This window comes from Corticium candelabrum, chromosome 3 (assembly GCF_963422355.1).
Source record: "Corticium candelabrum chromosome 3, ooCorCand1.1, whole genome shotgun sequence".
In the NCBI taxonomy this organism is placed as follows: domain Eukaryota; kingdom Metazoa; phylum Porifera; class Homoscleromorpha; order Homosclerophorida; family Plakinidae; genus Corticium; species Corticium candelabrum.
This window is the reverse complement of record NC_085087.1, coordinates 3,294,233-3,313,010: the sequence shown is the minus strand read 5'-3', so window position 1 is coordinate 3,313,010 and position 18,778 is coordinate 3,294,233. Positions and strand designations below refer to the sequence as shown.

Below are 18,778 nucleotides of genomic sequence, written 5' to 3'. Positions count from 1 at the left end.
TATACAGAAGGTAATCAACATGGCATCTATCATGATCGCCCGTGTTTGATTCGCTAATTGAATAACTTAATTTAATATATGCAGAAAACCAAATGTGATACTTCCATATAAGGCTATAGGGGAGGGCCGTATTTGCATTCGTTCATTCATTTCGACAGTCGGGCAATTTTTACGTTTCTCTTTTCGTTATGGACTACTCTAGTCTTCCAACGGTTATCATTGACAGCGGGACGGGCGTTTTGAAAGCTGGCCTCAGTGGACATAACCTGCGTCCGACAGTCAAAATGCAATGTCCTAATACGATTGATAAAATTACGTTGAGTCATAATCTTCCAAATGTCGATCGAAAGCAACGACGCTCTGTTACAAATTTTGATCGTCTGAAAGATGTGAGTAAATAGTTGGTGCTAGGACGGCATTTGCAGTGTGAAATAGTGAGATGTCAGTAAATATTTTGTGACAACACGAGACTATGTTTTCTAACTATTGATATTAATTGTAAGCTGCAGTCAATGTCTATATATATGTGCCAAGAAATACTTATGATATCAACATTATTATAATGTGACTACACTTGACTGTTTTTATTAATATTGAAAACTTTCACTACTCACAGATTTTCCTTGGCAACACCGTTAGCATTAACTGCTACAAAAATAGACTGTTGTCAATGTTGAATGTGTGCGTGCTTGCGTGTGCGATTCTGTGTGTGTGTGTGTGTGTGTGTGTGTGTGTGTGTGTGTGTGTGTGTGTGTGTGTGTGTGTGTGTGTGTGTGTGTGTGTTGTGTGCGTGGTATAGTGGGTATGGTAAAATCAAGGCATGTGCATGTCTGTGAATTGTGTCTCATAAGCATAATTGTTTGCTTTGACAGCGTTTACAACAAACTCATGCATTAATTTAACAATATATTAAATATTAATAATCTATCAATTAATAAGGGCAATGTGTTTACCATTTAGTATTGGTCGGATGCAATGTTTAAATTGTCCGTTATCCCGGACGAACACTCCATCATACTAACAGAAAGTGAACTCAACATCGACAAAGACGGCAAAACGATGGCACAAATCATATTCGAGGAATTCAGAATGCCCGGACTGTACATCGGCAATGAATCGGATCTCACGTTGCGATGGAGTCGCCATTCAACGGGCGTCATAGTCGACTGTGTTTCCATCATCACCACTATCGTACCATTCGCCAACCGTCGACGTCTTTCAGACTCAACCCTCATACTCAACTACGGCGGTCACGACGTGACCAGTCGCCTCGTTTCATTGGTACGCAAAAGTGGACATCAAAAATTCAAATGTACCAATTTTGCTCATCTCGATGTTGCTAGAGTTTGGAAAGAGAAACATGGTCAAGTGATATTCAGGGATCCGGACCCGGATTTTTCCAAGTGGGTAGAGGTGACATGTACTCTATTCGGGAGGGAGGTAAGTTGCCAACGGTTTGACAATTTTGTATTATTAATTGACGTGCTAGAAGCTGTTGATAGTTATTCAAAACAAAACTGCACAAAGTAGAGGACGCTTATTACCTACTCCATCATTTTGAATACAGATAACATGCATAAACAGGTAAAATATTCGATCTACGATAGAAAGTTATTGAATCACACCAGCGCCAGCACAGTAAGTTTACGAACCGACTAATGCATTGACGTATACATAACCAGATCTGGGGTGCTACCCCACATTTTCCAGCCCATGAATTCAACTGTTTGTGAGAGGGGATAATACAAATTTTGCAACCAAAAAATTAAACAGCTTTCTACTCTTTGTTATGTGCAGCAAAATACATTTTGTGTATTGTACACAATGTATCAGCAGTAGAATTGGAGAAGGTTCGGGGGCTCTGCAGAACCGAAAAACTACAAAGGAAATGTTTGTTATGTGTAACGTTGTTCTTCTCTAACTCTTGGATGCTACTTACAAATACCCAGTTTGCAAAAAATGCATGTCGTCTTTCTAATTTCAACTTTGACAAACGGCGAAAAACCTCTCACAAAATTTAAAGCATGCGAAATGGAATAAACATTAAAATAGCGTTTTAATTTATTAATTAATTATTAATAAATATGTAATTAAAGAAAAATATTAATGTAACTAATTAACTTTATTTTATTACTGAAATCCAAGTTTTTGGTTTAGTATATTTATCTTCATGAAAAGAGACGTGACTGTACGGATGGTCTCTTTTATCCTGGCTTTTTCGAAAAGACCGGATATGGAATCCCTATGAGTGTGCGCCAAGCAGTTCGATCTCAACCTCTAGAAATGCAGGTAAAGCTCTATAACAACGTCGTTCCGTGCGGTGGCTGCTCGACGTTACCGTGGTTTGTCGAGCGGTTCGCCCTTGATCTGAAGAGATTAGAAAATCGCCTCGCTCCTCATATCAATATCCATCACAATCTTGACCGTGAATACAGCGCCTGGTACGGTGCCAGCGAAATAGGCCGTATGGACTCTGACTTCTTCGAGTCTGTGATGCTCACCAGATCTATGTACCATGAAAAGGGTGAAGCTATATTTCGGGAAAAGAAGATGTCGACAGAGACTATGAAGAGAAAGCCACGTCCGCCAAAAGATCGGTTTGAAGACGACAAATAGTATTCAACATGATATTAATTGAGCTGCTAGCTTGCAGCATAAACTGAATGTATTGAGTTATTTAGATTGAACAAGTCGGTATGTAGATACACTTGGTTTCTATATACCAAGTTAGTGGAAGCAAACGTCTCTTCTTCAGACGGTTAGAATCCCGTCACGATTTCTAACTTGATTGAAACTAGACTGTACGGAGTGACCGTTAAAACACAAACAAATGCATTCGTTTCAAAAAACTCAATAAGTAAACTATGAAGTTGTCTGCGTCTATAGTCAGTATTGCAATATCGGTGTTATATTCCAATAAACATCGTAAAATTGTGCATGCCCGCCTGATCGATTCTGAACCAAAAACGTCGTTTACACACTGTCACAAAATAGACAACTAATAACTAAACTAGTACTGATACAAATTCGTGTATTTACCAAGCTAGACTATCTAGAGGTGAGTTTTTTACCTTCACCAACTCAACCAGTTGAGACGGTATAGAGTTCTCGCACGTTTCATTTATCTCCGCCGGATTAGGTGGTAGAGGTCCACCGGCTCAATCAGCTCCAGCTGCCAGTGAAATTTTGGTTGAGCTCGTAGAGTTCGGTGGAGGTAGCTAGGCTATTGCGCATGCCAACGCAGCGGCGTAGAAAGAGTGTGAGGGGGCTAAGTGTATACCGTATACCTCGCTTAGAACGGAATGCCGTTATGGAACGATTTTACCATGGTGCCGTTATACCTAGAGGTACATTGGCGTGCCGTTGTAAATGAGGGAATTTTACCAGCGCCTCAAGTTGCACATCCAAAAAATCTAATGTCTTTCTTAAGCGGTACTACTAACTATTACTAAGTCTTCAAGAACATGCCATACATAGAGATTACCGGTAAGCAATAATCATTTTCTACTTCTTCGTGTTCCTCATAATCATGACACTGTCTTGATCTGTCAAACCTAATTTCCTGCTTCTGGCTTTCGGCTGATTTGAGTCAAAGTCTTTACCAACGGCAACATCGTTAACATGGTCATTAGCATCATCCTCCACATTGACACGTGTCTCCTCCATTACCGCAATATTAATATCAAAAGATAGGCCTCGTATTACTATGACTACTGTACCTCGCTCTATAACGGCACCCCACTCTATAACGGCATGCAGTTCTATGCGAGGTAATACGGTACAAATTAAGATTTTCTGTGCCAGTGACTTGCAAATCTGTTTATAGTCTGGCAGTTTTTGCTTACTCGTGATAGTGTATGTACACACACACACACACACACACACACACACACACACACACACACACACACACACACACACACACACACACACACACACACACAAACACACACACACACACACACACACACACACACACACACACACAAACACACACACACACACACACACACACACACACACACACACACACACACACACGTGGATATATATATATATATATATATATATATATATATATATATATATATATATATATATATATATATATATATATATACGTACAGCCCCCTTCGTGAACATCTTTCTACCCCGGCTACTGCAAATAATGGACAAATGACGAAAAAAGGCAGAACTATGATTGACCCTAACCTAAACGGCAACTCTTACTCCAAGATATCAACTAGTTTTCGTCTGCGCATCAATGCCTTCAACTGGGTCACCAGTAGTTGTTGAATAGGAAAATCTTCAAATTATCTACTTAGCTGAACCATAGCAACAGCAAGAGTGGTTCTAAAGAATAGCAGGACATAGCGTTTTTCGTGAGCATTATTCATCTCGAGCAACAGGTAAGTACGCATGCTCGTCTCCACGCTTGTGTTTTCACTATGCGAGAGACGAGAATGGAAGACTGTAACTATACAGAGATTTGCTAGAGTGTTTTGAGTTCTTTTAGACATCTTGAAGATAGTGTTTGTACAAGTACTGTTGCTGGTCGAGACTATATATACTTTGTTAGGAACTTTTGCATATGTACATATATTAGCAATTCAGTGTACTAATAGTATATCATGAACCAGTCTTTATGGAGCTTGTTCTACTAATGTTGCTACTTGGGTTCATTATAATTTTTCCATCTTCATTATTACAGTATAACAATTTGATGACATCGTCTTTCTTTATGAGATGGCATGTTATACAGAAAGTGGTAGTACTGCAAGAGAATGTTCTGCCAAACGGGCAGGTGCTAATTTTGTCTCGAGTCTTAGTCCTCTGTCTTCAAAGAATAAAGATACAATGAAAGGTAACAAAAATGAAAATGACAAAGAATGTGTGCTTTCAGGACAAGGGCTATTGGCGGAAAGCAATAGCAAGCCTAATGCAGTAGACAAATGTCAGACCCAGTGACTATTTCTGTATTTGTTTTAGTAACAACTTGTTGCTGTTGTGTTGAGTTTGCTTTAGCAGCAGTTGAACGTTATTATAATTTAGTTGTGACTTTTGATCTTTATTATGTGCCTGTACGGTTGTTGTATTTGTACATGTACCATAGTGTTTACAGTAAGAGAAGGTGTAACGTTAATTAGTGTTATAATTATGCGGTATCTTTTTCTATAATCAGTATAGTGCGCATTACTATCACGCACTTTCAAAATGCCATCCCACAACTAACTGCATAATAGCTGAACACGTCATCTCACTGCATCACAATACTGAGTATCTTTCCTTGCTTTGACTTTACGACAAATAGGCGTCCAGTCGTTTGGGCCTTTTACAAAACCGTTTTGATCTTCTCATAGTCATTTGCAAGTTCATGTGCATGGAGCGACGTGGCATCTTCTACTCGTCCAATTCTTTCATTGATTTTCGATGATGACCTCTTACTGACTCCGTATCCACATGACTACCTTATCAGTATCTTTCGTAGCTAAATATAGTACGCTCTCTGGACATATTCTTAAATCTCTAAGCGCGTGACTTACCGCCTAGACTTACGATCCTGAACGCTTCGGGGTGTACTGCTAGTTCCCTTGACTCTATGAAGCAATTCCGAAATGTAAACAACGTCGGATATCAGACTAATCGGTCTCACAGCAACGTACTGTACTATACTCACGATGCTTGTCATTGTGAAAAAGATGTCGATACTTTCGTCTTCATTCATTGGTTATATTATTGTTAGACTTACAGTAAATATACCGTATTCGCACGCATTTAGCAGCAGGGCTCTTATTAGAACATTTTGTTACTACATGTGTCTTTGTACGGTGTGGCTAAGAAATGGGGTAAATACTATAAATTTTCCTGGAGGATATTGCAGAAAAAGAACAACATCACTGATGACCATATTTCTGAATCTGATTTAGTTGCTTCTTCCACAAATAAAATTGTCAGTAGGAACTGATCTCATATATCAGTCACACATGCTGCATACTTTCATCAACTGTATAACAGTAACATCGTCTTTTGTCTTCAATCCTCCAGAGAATTCCATGTCTGCTAGCCTATTCCCTAACCACACTGTACAAAGAAACAGAAAACAAAATGTTCTAAAAAGAGCCCTGCAGCTAAATGCGCGGACATATGGTAGTGATTTAGGATTTGTGTATTATTGTCATCATATATGTGATGTGTTTTTATGACGTTCATAAAACTTTTAGCTTGTTTATATAAAAATTAATTTTGCTAAAGATTGTGCTGTCTGAGCTCGAATTCTATTCAATTTAGAGTAATGTCTGTTAGGTGTAATTGAATTGTGGTTTGTATTTGTACGAGGACAAACAGTAGCTAGTAAACGGATTGTGTTGTTACACGTTGAGAATGTCCTAGAATGACGATATGGTTTGTGCTAAATGCAAAATCTATATCGATAGTGCAACATGCAGTATTTTATCTGCTTCAATAAATTTATATAGACGTGTTTCTGACTGCGTTCGTAATGATCAAAGAAGTTGCTTATGAGGTGAAAGTTAAAATGGAGTAAAGTGACGCTATATTTCATAGACACTACAAATTGATGCTTTAGTGTGCAAATATATTTTGTATGAGTAATTGTTTTGTAAATGCTAAAAGAGTTACAACAAACGATCGCAAAAATGAATAAGAATTGAAAGACTTACAAGCTGAACAGTTTTTTGTGTTGGGATTGACGTGTGCTTGACTACATTACACGATAAAGTTAGATGTTGCACGGCAAATGGAATAATAGGTGCAAGAAGCAAATAAACGACACTCCTAATAGAAGTAGAAGCAGATACACACAAAACGGCTGTAAACGTTTCAATATTTCGTAACGGCATATCTACATGTGTACAAAGAGCGGGTTTGTTACAAAATCTGGAAAAAGAACAGGTACATATATTAATGCAGTGCTGAATGTACCTGCAGTCAGAGGGTTGCGTTCTGCACCAAAAAGACATTGAAACACATGAGGGTGCTTCATCATTGCTGACCGTACATGAAGAGTTTCCAGTACCTCACGCAATTGATCTAACTCAGCTTTTACACTGAGTAAGCAAAAACGAACTGCTAATGCAGACAGAATATCCTGCTTATAGATATGAAGAAGAGGCTTCGTGTAGCCTGCATCCATGAGCTTTTTGCAGCACTTAATTGTCTGTCAGTAGATTGTCGAATTCAGGGCCATTGGCATCTGCCATCTGTAGAACTGTCATTGCAAACAACAAGTAAAATGTGAACAACTACAACAGCACCTGTTTAGCAATTGAGCAGCCGTCTGGATCAGGGATGTTCCTAGTGTTTGTTTTGATTTCAGTTAGTTTTTTGCCAAATAAGTAGCTATAAACACAAGGTGCAAAGACAGGACAGCCCATGCCATCTTGAACAATTGCCATCGCTATTAAAACTCCAAATTTCTTAAAGTTTTCTTGCTATAACAACATTGATCTGTTAACAATGGCAGTAAGGAGAACATGATTCCTGACCGATAGATGTGACACACTATGAATGGGTTTGCATCTGCCTTGGTTACCACATCCCAGAAAGCCTTGAGCATTCCTGGCAACTAAACGCCACAACTCTCTTCTCAGACTGCCACTGTCCACTCCCTCTTCTCCAAGAAAATTCAACCTGGTATAGAAGCCATTGCTAGGTTCAAAGAGTACACATGCCCTAATCGTATGTCCTGCAGGTGTCTTTTCTGGATCAAACCCTCCTTGATTCACTGAATCTAATGCATTCATCAAGCAGTGTTCCCTTTGAACCTTGAGGGGGAAAACGAGAGCCTAGCTAGTGGTAACTTGTTGCTGCAACTGTTTTATAAGATCAAACAAGGTTGGAGTTGCGGGGATTTGACCTAAGTAGTACAAAGAAAAGTTTAGATAATGTATATCAACATACACTGAAAAGACATTCAGCTATTGCCATAATATCCATATATCCGCGTTGTTCACTCCTAGTATGACAGGATAGTCTAACAGACAGTCTATTTAACAATTAAATAATACAAGGGGAATAAAAGAGCTAGACAAATTAAAGTGTATTATGCAAGATAGCTGATTGTATACTTAGGTGACGTATTACTATAATCAATAACAATGAAAGACTTATTCAGGTGCTGGTGAATATAAAGCACCATACAAAACTAAGGAGTACTACATATAAACACTCCTTTTTCTAAACCTAACTTTTTGTTTACCAAAAATTACATAATAGTTTCAACTGTTAGCAAATTGGGTTTTTAGGGCTTAACCACAACTTCTATATCAAGACTATCCATTGGTTTCTGCAATTATTTCAGCTTCATTAGACTATGCTTATTTCACTAAATTTACAGAAATAGATAATACACTGTATTAATTAAATTATAACCTGTAATAGTAAATGCATAAATGCAAAAGTACACAAACAATAAGAAATTAATTAAGTCATATACGTTGCTGAATTATAATGAGGACACTTAAAGCACCAATCACATCACACACACACACACACACACACACACACACACACACACACACACACACACACACACACACACACACACACACAATACAATCAAAGCTGTGTCTCCATTCTGCATACACAAGAATGTATTATTATAATTATTCCTCCATCACAATGTACACATGCTGCAAGAGAAAAGAAAATAGAAAATTAAGACGACCTGATAAGACAATAACTACTGCAAAAATATTCTCCAACAGTCCAAGTTCAATGAAATAAAAACCAACAAGATTATTTATCTCTGCATGCAATGGCTGCTTCAGCCAGTCACAAGGCAACACTGCTGCCTCTTGACAAGCAAGAAGAAACAAAAACCTTAATTGTTGGATGAGATTGTTACATCTAGTTGATACATATCATCTTATCAACAACACATCGCACTTTCACAAACTCAATCAACTCACCCAGTCAGTCCCATTAACATCTGGTGATTTAGTGAGCAGCAACTCAACCATCTCTTTGTTCTTCTTCCTACACGATTGTATCAGAAGAATGCTCTATTTTGAGACCAAACGACGTGCAGTTCATTTCAACATCCAATACACACATTATAACTCACAACACATACCCCAAGGTAACCACCACGTGCATTGATGTCAATTTGCATATCCAAAAGACGCGTTGCTGACTCAACATCACCTCTCGCCACCTTCATACAAATCTTTTTTCAATCATTAATATGGCCAGAGTCTCTACATATTCTAACACTCTTACAGATTGTCCCACCTCTAGCTATTCCCTGGGCAACCATACGTCAAAGTTTTAGTTGCCAGGACATTACCGGGTACTCATTTTGCTGATGAACTATACCATGATAATTCCATGACCTTAATTCAGCAATGTATAAAATGTACAATCATGTTGTGACGACTATGACTGTCAGGTCTCCAAATGATTGCGCTATGACTGTCAGCCAATGTTTGTCCATCACACTAACAGAAGCCTGTTGTGGCAACTTCTTTTGCCCAATCTCTGCAAAAACTGCCGCGTGAATTCACGAAAGTTCTTTTGTGGGGTCGACCCTAAAACAATTTGTTGCGTTGGAGGAATGCAAACGTAGTACTTGCCTAATAACCGAACACTGCCTTGACATTGACAGCATCGTTACTCAAAAACAGCCATAGAATTTCGAACACTATATAAACTTGAACGTTGCATACAGTTACTCGCAAATGTAACAATGTCCAAAAACTCTGTCCTAAAAGTCCAAACTCACCTTCTTGTCTCTGGAGTCTTTGTCAGCACCAGTAAGGTTATAGAGTTCCTATTTTTTCATTTCCAATGTTTTGTTGGTGATTTTCATGTGGACAACTGATTACTTTACTGCTTAGTGCATGCACACGAGCTAAATATTATAGCATGCTAACTATAGTACCAAAACATGGCTGTGAGTGTGTACTGCTTTATCAACAGAAAACTGGTTAATTTAGAAGTAAAGTTTGAAGTGGTCCCTTCAACACATTAGTGAATCTCAGAAGATGATATGTCAACCACAGCTTCCATCTCACATGCAGAGACTTGCTCAGAAAGAAAATGTCATGCTGGTAGGGAGGGTAGCTGTCAGCTGGTTGTCCCTGGCCAACCTTAGTCTGCTGTTTCAGTTGTCCGGTCATATTTCTGGTTGGCCAGAGCGATTGAGCAACCGATTTGTTATACACTGAAATTTATAACTCACAACACATACCGCCAACATGAGTTGACCTTCCATCTCTAAAAGACACGTTAATGACTGAATGCCACCTTCTCCACCGCTTCACACAATTCTTTTTTCCTTCAGTGAAATGGCCAGAACCTCTAAATATTCTAACACTCTCAACTCTACACAACAAACAAACAATTACACTCCACCACACAAAACAACTCCCAAACAAAAACAAAACTGCAAACATTTCCCAACAACGTGACGTCATCTCATTTCTATCATTCCCATAAATTTCTCAAAATTACACAATAAACGCACTAATCATGCGATAACGATAAGCTAGATCAAAATTAGACAGCACTCAGAGAGCACAAACCTCATGCCATTAACAACTGTTTCCATGGCAACTATTTGAAAAGCTTGTGTTCACCATAGCATGTAGTACTAATACCGTTAATCGACATAATTTGCCCATAATAGTTGCACGGAGATGGTATCGGTGACCAGGAGTAAAATAGGAAGTCATCTCACATTCTCATCAAAACGGTTAAGAGAGAACGACACCTCGAAAGGGGACCCTGATTCGTACTGGAGTAAGGTACCCTAATGTTGGACACCTTGTACACAATCGTATGTGGCTCATAAACAAAGTGTAAATTCAGCTCCTCTTTATAGGTGGTTTACCTTTACCTGTCAGTAGTACTTCAACAACATTTGCAAGCCAGAAGCTGCTGTCGAACCTTCAATATTTACAAAAAATGAAGGCGGGTGTAGCTGCTCTTTTGACCTCGTGTCGTGTCTCATTATGACTACACGATTTCCAAACAATGTCTAAAGTCTTTCTACAGTTTGGACAAATCCAACATTTGCTCGAATCAAGGATTTCATCAAGGTTAGGCACTAGCAGTAAAACCTTCGATCGCAACGCGGTTTACTGCAGCCAATCCAACCTCCTTTGTGTTTTCTGTATCTTGGTAGTAGGATCACTTAATGCACCACACAGGGAGCCGTCGTTGCTGCTTTCACCACGTTGTACATGCCCACTCTTAGCTTGGTAAGCATCAGATTCTTTTGTTTGTGCCTTTCCTGCCTTTCTGATGATTTCTTTTTTCTTGCATCTTTTGTAAAGACTGTAGGATTCCTAGGGTCACACAGTCTCTACTGTTCACGTCGAATGATTCATGCTGCACAAACATACTGCATTTGGCAACACGAAGTAGGTGTGTACAAGTTAAAACATACTCGTTTGTGCTCTACTCGCTTGGATCTAGCTGATCACGAGGAGTAAACAACTCTGAGACGGTGAGACGAACTGCTTGCTAGTGCAATTTAGTTTAGTTTGTTTGATCGCTTACGTCTGTGCTTGTTTAGGTTGCTAGCATTGACTGTCCAACATTAGGGGCGTCCACCATATACTAGGGGACTTTACCCTTTTATTTAAATAAAAAATCCCAAAACTCATCACAATTGTTCAACGTTCTCCTAGCATTTCGTCAAATTTGATCAAATCTATCCACAAACCAACCAAACCAACGCCGATACAAACATAACCTCCACTACAGAAAGAGCATCAGTTGCTCACCAGTCCAGTTATCTCTACCGTATGTTTCGCTTCTCTATCATCATCATCACACACAACCTTCTCACACATTGCCATCTAGCTACACGACTAAAGCGTTAATTTGACAATAGACGATGTACTCACCGCATACGCACCAGCCACACGAAGTAAAAAAACAAAACTTTACCGATATGCCCGGAGGACTTCTGTCGACGCATGCTCGGCACGCCTACACGTGCTTGTGTTGGTTTTGGTCACGTGATATAGTCTTGCGTCAAATACTCTATCACTTTTGCTATTAAACGCATAACAACGACAATCAAAACACAAACATTAAAATTTTTTATTTTAGGCAATTGATAGTCTTGCGTAGCCGTTTCCGGCGGCGCGAAATAAAACAAAGCAATTGATATCAACTAAAATATCAGTCGACTTTCTGGAATTCTGTCAGTTGTGAGATGATTAATTAAAGCAATCTTCAAACCGACTGACACATTTCTCTACAACATTAAGAAACTTGCCGACATATAACTATGGATCACTGACGGAAATGGTTCAGCATTCAATTACAGTGATGCAATGCTAGAGTAATCCAACGCAAGATGTCATCTTTGGGTTGCGCAATCCACGCAAAAACAAGCCGCTTTCATCTCCAATAATTAGTGTTGTAATAACTGGACCCTCTTTGGGTTCTTTAGTAGTTAGAAAATGTAATTTTTAGTTCTCAGTTGGTTCAGTAGTTGATATCTGCAGTCTCTAGGTGATTCGTATAATTTGACTCGTAGTTACATATCGTATGTTGCTAGATTCATGTTTCAAATATATGTATTGGATAGACAGACAGACAGATAGACAGACAGACAGACAGACAGACAGACAGACAGACAGACAGACAGACAGACAGACAGACAGACAGACAGACAGACAGACAGACAGACAGACAGACAGACAGACAGACAGATATCTCCAATAATTAGTGTTGTAGTAACTGGACCCTCTTTGGGTTCTGTAGTAGTTAGAAAATGTAATTTTAGTTCTCAGTTGGTTCAGTAGTTGATATATGTAATCTCTAGGTAATTCTGCATAATTTGACTCGAAATTACTTATTGTATGTTGCTAGGTTCATGTTTCAAATATATATATTGGACAGACAGACAGACAGACAGACAGACAGACAGACAGACAGACAGACAGACGGACAGACAGACAGACGGACAGGCAGACTGGTCGATCTCTTTGCCACCCAGAAATTCAGCCACTAGCTGGTACCGGAGGCTTTGCTTGCACACTGTAGCTTTTTAAGTGTAGTTCTACTTTGTTTTACACGAGTTTCAATTATAGCTTAGTATATTTCATGAACGCTAATAGTAGTTGCACAGTGCATAGTAGCCTGCATTGCGAAATGTATCATAAAAAATGTTCAAATATGTATATGTGACAGACAGACAGTCAGACAGACAGACAGTCAGTCAGACAGACAGACAGACAGACAGACAGACAGACAGACAGACAGACAGACAGACAGACAGACAGACAGACAGACAGACAGACAGACAGACAGACAGACAGACAGACAGACAGGCAGGCAGGCAGACAGACAGACAGACAGACAGACAGACAGACAGAAAGACAGACAGACAGATAGACAGACAGACAAACAGAGAAAGACAGACAGACAGACAGACAAACATACAGACAGACAGACAGACAGACAGACAGACAGACATGATGGGACTATGGTCTTAGGCATTCCCGTGGGAAATTCTTCCTTTATCCTTCCAAGTCTGAAGACATGCATAGCTCACTCTGGTCAATCACTTTGCTCTGCTTTGTCTCAATTAGAAGATTCTCAGTCAGAATGCCTTCTACTACGTCATTGCCATGTTCCCAAGTTAATTACTTGGCTAGGTCAGTATCACCATCTTTATTTCAGTCTACAGCTGAAATAGATGACAACATGACTCGAAGAACATTTTGTAAAATATTGGGAGTGCCATCAATAGTCAATAAACGGTGGAAACAGGCACACTTTCTATCAAATTGGGAGGTTGGATTGACATCGGTCGATGATATTGCTTCATCTGCGTTTTTAGGAGGATGGATGCATACTCTGTCAAACTTGCCTACTAGGTTCCCTCACTTGACTAACGATGTATCACTCTTGCTTTCAACCGATAATGTCTCGAAGATCTCGGCCGATATATTCATCAAGCAGTCAAGTCTACTGGTTGTGATGATTCCCAACATTTAAGTGAGTTTGTCAAACAGGCCAAGGAAATTACAACAAAAAATATCTAGTCAACTGCACGAGCCAAATGCAAATTCCTGCCTGGAAACTTCGATTTCACAAACAGATAGAGCTGTAGCTAAATTTAGATCAATAAGAGGAAAGGAACTGGGTCATGGCTGGAAGCCATTCCTACTGAAGAGATTCTTGCACTGAAACCCGACGAATTTCGTTTGGCATCATCGTATGCGGTACCGATGTCCCGTATGCTGTACCGATGTCCCGTATGCTGTACCGATGTTCTGTATGTGGTACCGATGTCCCGTATGCGGTGTCATTTGGTATCGTATATGGTGTTACTCGATTCCGAAAGCGGTAGGTACATTTTAGAGAGTCTTTGAAAACGCAATCGTCAGCAAGAGCGCAGTCTAAATAAATTTTAAAACTATTTCAACGTTTTGATTTTTGATCACAACAGAGTAGTATCATATGACATCACATAGCGGCTAAATATTAATCAGTGTATTTTTCAATGTTTTTCTCATTGTCCGTCGTTGTTCTTGCTTCCGTTTTAACCTTAATTTTGTTATTCCGTAGCGTTTCGGATTTATCAAGTGTATAGGTCGCTGCAGCTTTGGTTTACACTGAAACTTGTTTGGATGACTCTAATTTACAATAATGTTAACAACTTAGTAACTATACTCACCATATCTTTGTTATTCACGATTATCTAACATTTGAGTGGTACCTACAGCAATTTCCTTTTGAAATACAAAATCAGTCTCGCAGATCGTTCAAGAAGCAAGAGACTTCGCTACCAAGTTCGAACATCAAAATATGGAGTTGTATTGTTGCTCTTTATAGTTTCGAGTAAACCAGACACAAGACCATTGTATGTTCGAGCACAAACTTAATTGATCAACAGGTGAGGATCGCGATGCACGTTATCAACATGTGCTTTTGTGACTAATCTACCCTATATAACGTCTTCATTCTCAGGAATGTCTCTTTAGTTATTTAACCACATCGATAAGGGATACGATCAGAGAAGGTGCTGGTAATCTGCTTTCCATGCCCATTAGTACGTTATCATTTCTCAAGATGACAACAGCTGCATGATACTGCTGTAGTAGCCTTACCTAACCACACCTTTCCTGCCGTCATACAACGAATACTTGAATTATTTCAATTTGACTTTACATTGTTGACATTGAGCCACGTTTGTCAATTCATCGCGTCACAGATTGCCAGCTGCATGCAGATAATAGTTATAATTTCTAAGTTACATTGCTGACTCATACGCTGGATTATCAATGATTGAAACCGACTCTAGCATGCTGACGTCGTGCTGAGCTTGATTTTCATCAACGCATTTGTTTATGACGGTTGCATTGAAACGAGTTGAAATTGATTCTGTCATTGGTCTGTCTTTTGATGGACTTCTGTAATAGAGAAAGTCATGTAAGTATTGGATGTTAATTGGTTAGTGCAATAAATTGAATTACGAAATTATAATGTATTATAGCCATTTATTATGCTTGCACTGACAGATTACATTTGCATTATTATTCTTATCGTTAATAAATCGTGTGACCAATTTGAGCTAAATTGAGTATCTGAGCCTATTCTATACAAGTTGAGTTAAGCTTTTGATAAAACTGTCTGTTTGGCATTATGTTTGTGTGTAACGGTTTACATTTGTTAAAACGTATTCCTGTTACAATATTGATCTCATTCAAACAGAATCAAAGCGTTGGAGAAGTTGGTAGCGTACGCTAATAAGAATATAAACACGCCTAGTTAGCGCACGCTAAGTCTTACTACTAACCTTAACCTTAAAACGACAATCTAAGTCAGTCACGTCAAATGTAACACGGGTTGACATTGATAACAGGTTAACTGTTTTAGTCTTTGAATTGACTGTAAAGTATTGCGTTTCGATTGCAGCTCTGCCATTAATGGGATAATTGCACAACGCGACACACACACACACACACACACACACATACTCACCCGCACACACACACACACACACACACACACACACACACACACACACACACACACACACACACAAACACAAACACACACACACACACACACACACAAACACACACACACACACACACACACACACACACACACACACACAAACACAAACACACACACACACACACACACACACACACACACACACAAACACACACACACACACACACACACACACACAAACACAAACACACACACACACACACACACACACACACACACGAACATACACACACGCGCGCACAAACACACACTCACGCACACAAACACACACACACACACACACACACATTGTTGTACCGGTTTGTTCTTGCTGCTTGCTTTGCTTTCAGCTGATCTACAAACACAAACTACGTGTGCAGCTGTTTTATACTAACATTCTAAACGCCTTACGTTTTATAACAAATTTCCAAATCAACAATAGAACAATTACGAACAACGAAATCAAACCTGCCACCGCAATGATTACATAAGCCCACAATGGCAGCCCTGCATCAAAGAGCAAATTAACTATTTTTATAAGTCGCAAAAAATCATTATAAAGCACATTTATGTGAGGATTGAGCACCAGCGCCCGAAGTGCTACCAAACGTTATAGTTGGAATCACAGCGTCAGAGCTTGAAGTAAGAGTGTTAGAAAGCTTTTCCGAATGCATGGTGCTAGATACAAAAACGGTTGGAGTTGTTGTGTCATACGTAACGGCACCACTTGTAGTTGTCGTTGATTGCAGTTCTGTTTGATAATGCGTTGTGCTCTTCTTCGTCCATTCTGTTAGTATTATGGGTGCTGGAGCTCTCAATGTTGGAATAATTGTTTGAGGTTGAGAACGTGTGGTGGTTGTAGGGGTTGTCATGTCATACGTAACAGCTTCAGTCGTTGGTGTCGGAGTTGACGTTTTCACAGAGATTTTGATGGGATTTTTCTTGACTACAAAAATTGAGTGCAACAACTGTGAGTGTTGCACGTGCATGGCTTGGAGTTACGTACCATTAACGTATAGTCGAAAAGAATGTGTGACCGAGTTGAAGCAATTAGTGGCGTTAAGTGATATATTGCCGGAGTCTCTTGGCCATGCAGGTCCGAATTCCAGGCAGTTTCCATTGACTCTGTATCGTTTTGCTCTTATTGGTGTTTGTTTTTGCTCGTTGCCATCTCCTGGAGAGTGGTGTAGTGATAGGTTAGGAGAAGGGACGCCTGATAGTTTGAAGCACAAGCGAAAGAAAGATTTTCTGTCGACTGATATGATATCGGACGCGTTTTGAACAAGCAGCATTACAGGTTCTGTAAGAGGACGGATAATTATGTCCGGTCGTTGTTGTCTTCAACAACACACCGAGTCACACGCACGCGCACACACACGCACGCATGCGCACACACACACACGCGCGCGCGCACGCACAGTAAAATTGATATGTAGATGTAGTAATGATGTAGAGCCTATTACTGATCTTACTTCCAAGTCGCAAAGTGACTTTGCTGCTTTTGTAGTTACTGTTTCCTTTCAGTACGTACGATACTTTAGTCTTGTCAAACAGTTCACTCATAGTAACAGCTAGCGTGTCGTATCGTTGTACAAACGCTGATATTGTATCGTTGGTAAGGCGTGGAGATGCATACCAAAGAGGTCTCTCTCCTTTGGCCAATTGTCGTAGTCGGGATGGAGGAGGACGCAAACGTATTTCACCTTTAGCCACTTGGTAGACTTGAAAGCTTTCATTTGATAGATAGTGAACGTCACTTCCTGCACACAACAGTGAAAAACGCTATCAGTCTCTAGACTGTAACTATAGACCATTAGTATGATCGTACTGAACAAGCAGCATTTTGACAGTTGTAGGATTAATCTAAATACAAACATGCACGTACGTTCATCTTACTTTCGTAGAGCTATAGACTATCTACAAATTTGTGTAGATTAAATGCAATTTAGACACAGGCATCACAGAATTATTACAATAATGAGAATATATATAAATAGAAACAAGACAACAGTCATTTATCAGATAAGTAGACAAACACAGAAACAGGCAGACAGACAGAAAGACAGACAGAAAGACAGACAGACAGACAGACAGACAGACAGACACAACACATGTCTTTTGCTACTGCCCACATGGTAGAAAACACTGCTTCGCCCAGAGATGCGGCTCGCCTTCGCTCTCTAGGTGGAAAAGGTGCTGGCTCCTGGCTTAACACGATTCCAGAATCAGCAAAATTCGCACTCTCACCTTACGAATTCCGTTTGGCGTGTTTGCTGAGATTGGGTCTATCTTTGCCGGCTGTCAGATGGATTGAGCAGTGTGATTGTGGAACTGCATTAGACGAAATGGGATACCACTTGCTGACTTGTAAGAAGGGTGGTGGGTCTGTTTGGTCACACGATTCGATAGTAAGTGAATGGGATGACTGTTTGCGGCAGCTGCAGATTCACCACAAAAAGGAACCGAGGGACAGATACAATGATAGCAACAACAGACCGGACATCGCTGTCTTTGATGTTGGCTCTGGTGCCAATGTGGAACTAGATGTAGCCCTTTCACATCCATGGGCATCGGACATTGTGAGTCAGGCTGCTGAGAAAGACGGGGCAGCAGCAGCAAGAAGAGAGGACAGGAAGACAAAAAAATACAGTGAGCTAAAGCTCGCTGGAATGTCTTCAATGAGATTTGTTCCCCTCGTCATGGAACACTTTGGTCGCTGGGGTGAAGAAGCCACAAAGTATCTACAGGAACTATCTCGCCGATCATGTGATGATGCTGGCAACAATAACTG

General features: G+C 39.8%; 4 protein-coding genes and 1 long non-coding RNA gene across 5 annotated transcripts in view; 2 read left to right on the top strand and 3 right to left on the bottom strand.

Annotated features, from left to right (window-relative positions):
* Window positions 1-188: 188 nt before the first annotated feature.
* Window positions 189-2,616, top strand: LOC134177596 (actin-3-like). Its single transcript, XM_062644372.1, has 5 exons — window positions 189-389; window positions 961-1,281; window positions 1,344-1,440; window positions 1,798-1,850; window positions 2,158-2,616. The coding sequence occupies exons 1-5, from the start codon at window positions 189-191 to the stop codon at window positions 2,614-2,616; spliced, it is 1,131 nt and encodes a 376-aa protein (XP_062500356.1).
* Window positions 2,617-8,570: 5,954 nt separating this feature from the next.
* On the bottom strand, window positions 8,571-10,427 carry LOC134177224 (uncharacterized). The gene is made up of 3 exons (XR_009969451.1): window positions 10,211-10,427; window positions 8,931-9,175; window positions 8,571-8,596 (listed from the first exon to the last, which is right to left on the bottom strand). It is a non-coding gene; the product is annotated as an uncharacterized LOC134177224 (long non-coding RNA).
* Window positions 10,428-15,119: 4,692 nt separating this feature from the next.
* Window positions 15,120-16,721, bottom strand: LOC134177498 (uncharacterized). Its single transcript, XM_062644281.1, has 4 exons — window positions 16,553-16,721; window positions 16,399-16,494; window positions 16,306-16,342; window positions 15,120-15,398 (listed from the first exon to the last, which is right to left on the bottom strand). The coding sequence occupies exons 1-4, from the start codon at window positions 16,659-16,661 to the stop codon at window positions 15,239-15,241; spliced, it is 402 nt and encodes a 133-aa protein (XP_062500265.1). The 5' UTR covers window positions 16,662-16,721; the 3' UTR covers window positions 15,120-15,238.
* A 147-nt stretch (window positions 16,722-16,868) lies between these two features.
* LOC134177486 (uncharacterized) overlaps window positions 16,869-18,778 on the bottom strand; it is a 4,129-nt gene continuing 2,219 nt past the window's right edge. Inside the window, exons 3-4 of the mRNA XM_062644270.1 lie at window positions 17,460-17,747; window positions 16,869-17,287 (exon numbers count right to left, since the gene is read on the bottom strand). Coding sequence (XP_062500254.1) covers window positions 16,986-17,287; window positions 17,460-17,747 — 590 coding nt within the window. The 3' untranslated portion in view covers window positions 16,869-16,985. The remainder of the gene's footprint in view (window positions 17,288-17,459; window positions 17,748-18,778) is intronic.
* LOC134176962 (uncharacterized) overlaps window positions 18,099-18,778 on the top strand; it is a 961-nt gene continuing 281 nt past the window's right edge. Inside the window, exon 1 of the mRNA XM_062643659.1 lies at window positions 18,099-18,778. This exon is cut by the window's right edge and continues 281 nt beyond it. Coding sequence (XP_062499643.1) covers window positions 18,099-18,778 — 680 coding nt within the window.

Bases quoted from the DNA above. Each gene is read 5' to 3' on its own strand.
- LOC134177596 (XM_062644372.1), top strand. From the start codon at position 189: ATGGACTACTCTAGTCTTCCAACGGTTATCATTGACAGCGGGACGGGC. The intron at 390-960 runs GTGAGTAAATAG...TTTACCATTTAG, and splicing joins ATTTTGATCGTCTGAAAGAT to TATTGGTCGGATGCAATGTT. The intron at 1,851-2,157 runs GTTCGGGGGCTC...TTTTTGGTTTAG, and splicing joins CAGCAGTAGAATTGGAGAAG to TATATTTATCTTCATGAAAA.
- LOC134177498 (XM_062644281.1), bottom strand. From the start codon at position 16,661: ATGCATTCGGAAAAGCTTTCTAACACTCTTACTTCAAGCTCTGACGCT. The intron at 16,495-16,552 runs GTGCTTTATAAT...TCTTTGATGCAG, and splicing joins TGCTCAATCCTCACATAAAT to GGCTGCCATTGTGGGCTTAT. The intron at 15,399-16,305 runs GTACAACAATGT...TCTCTATTACAG, and splicing joins CAAGCAGCAAGAACAAACCG to AAGTCCATCAAAAGACAGAC.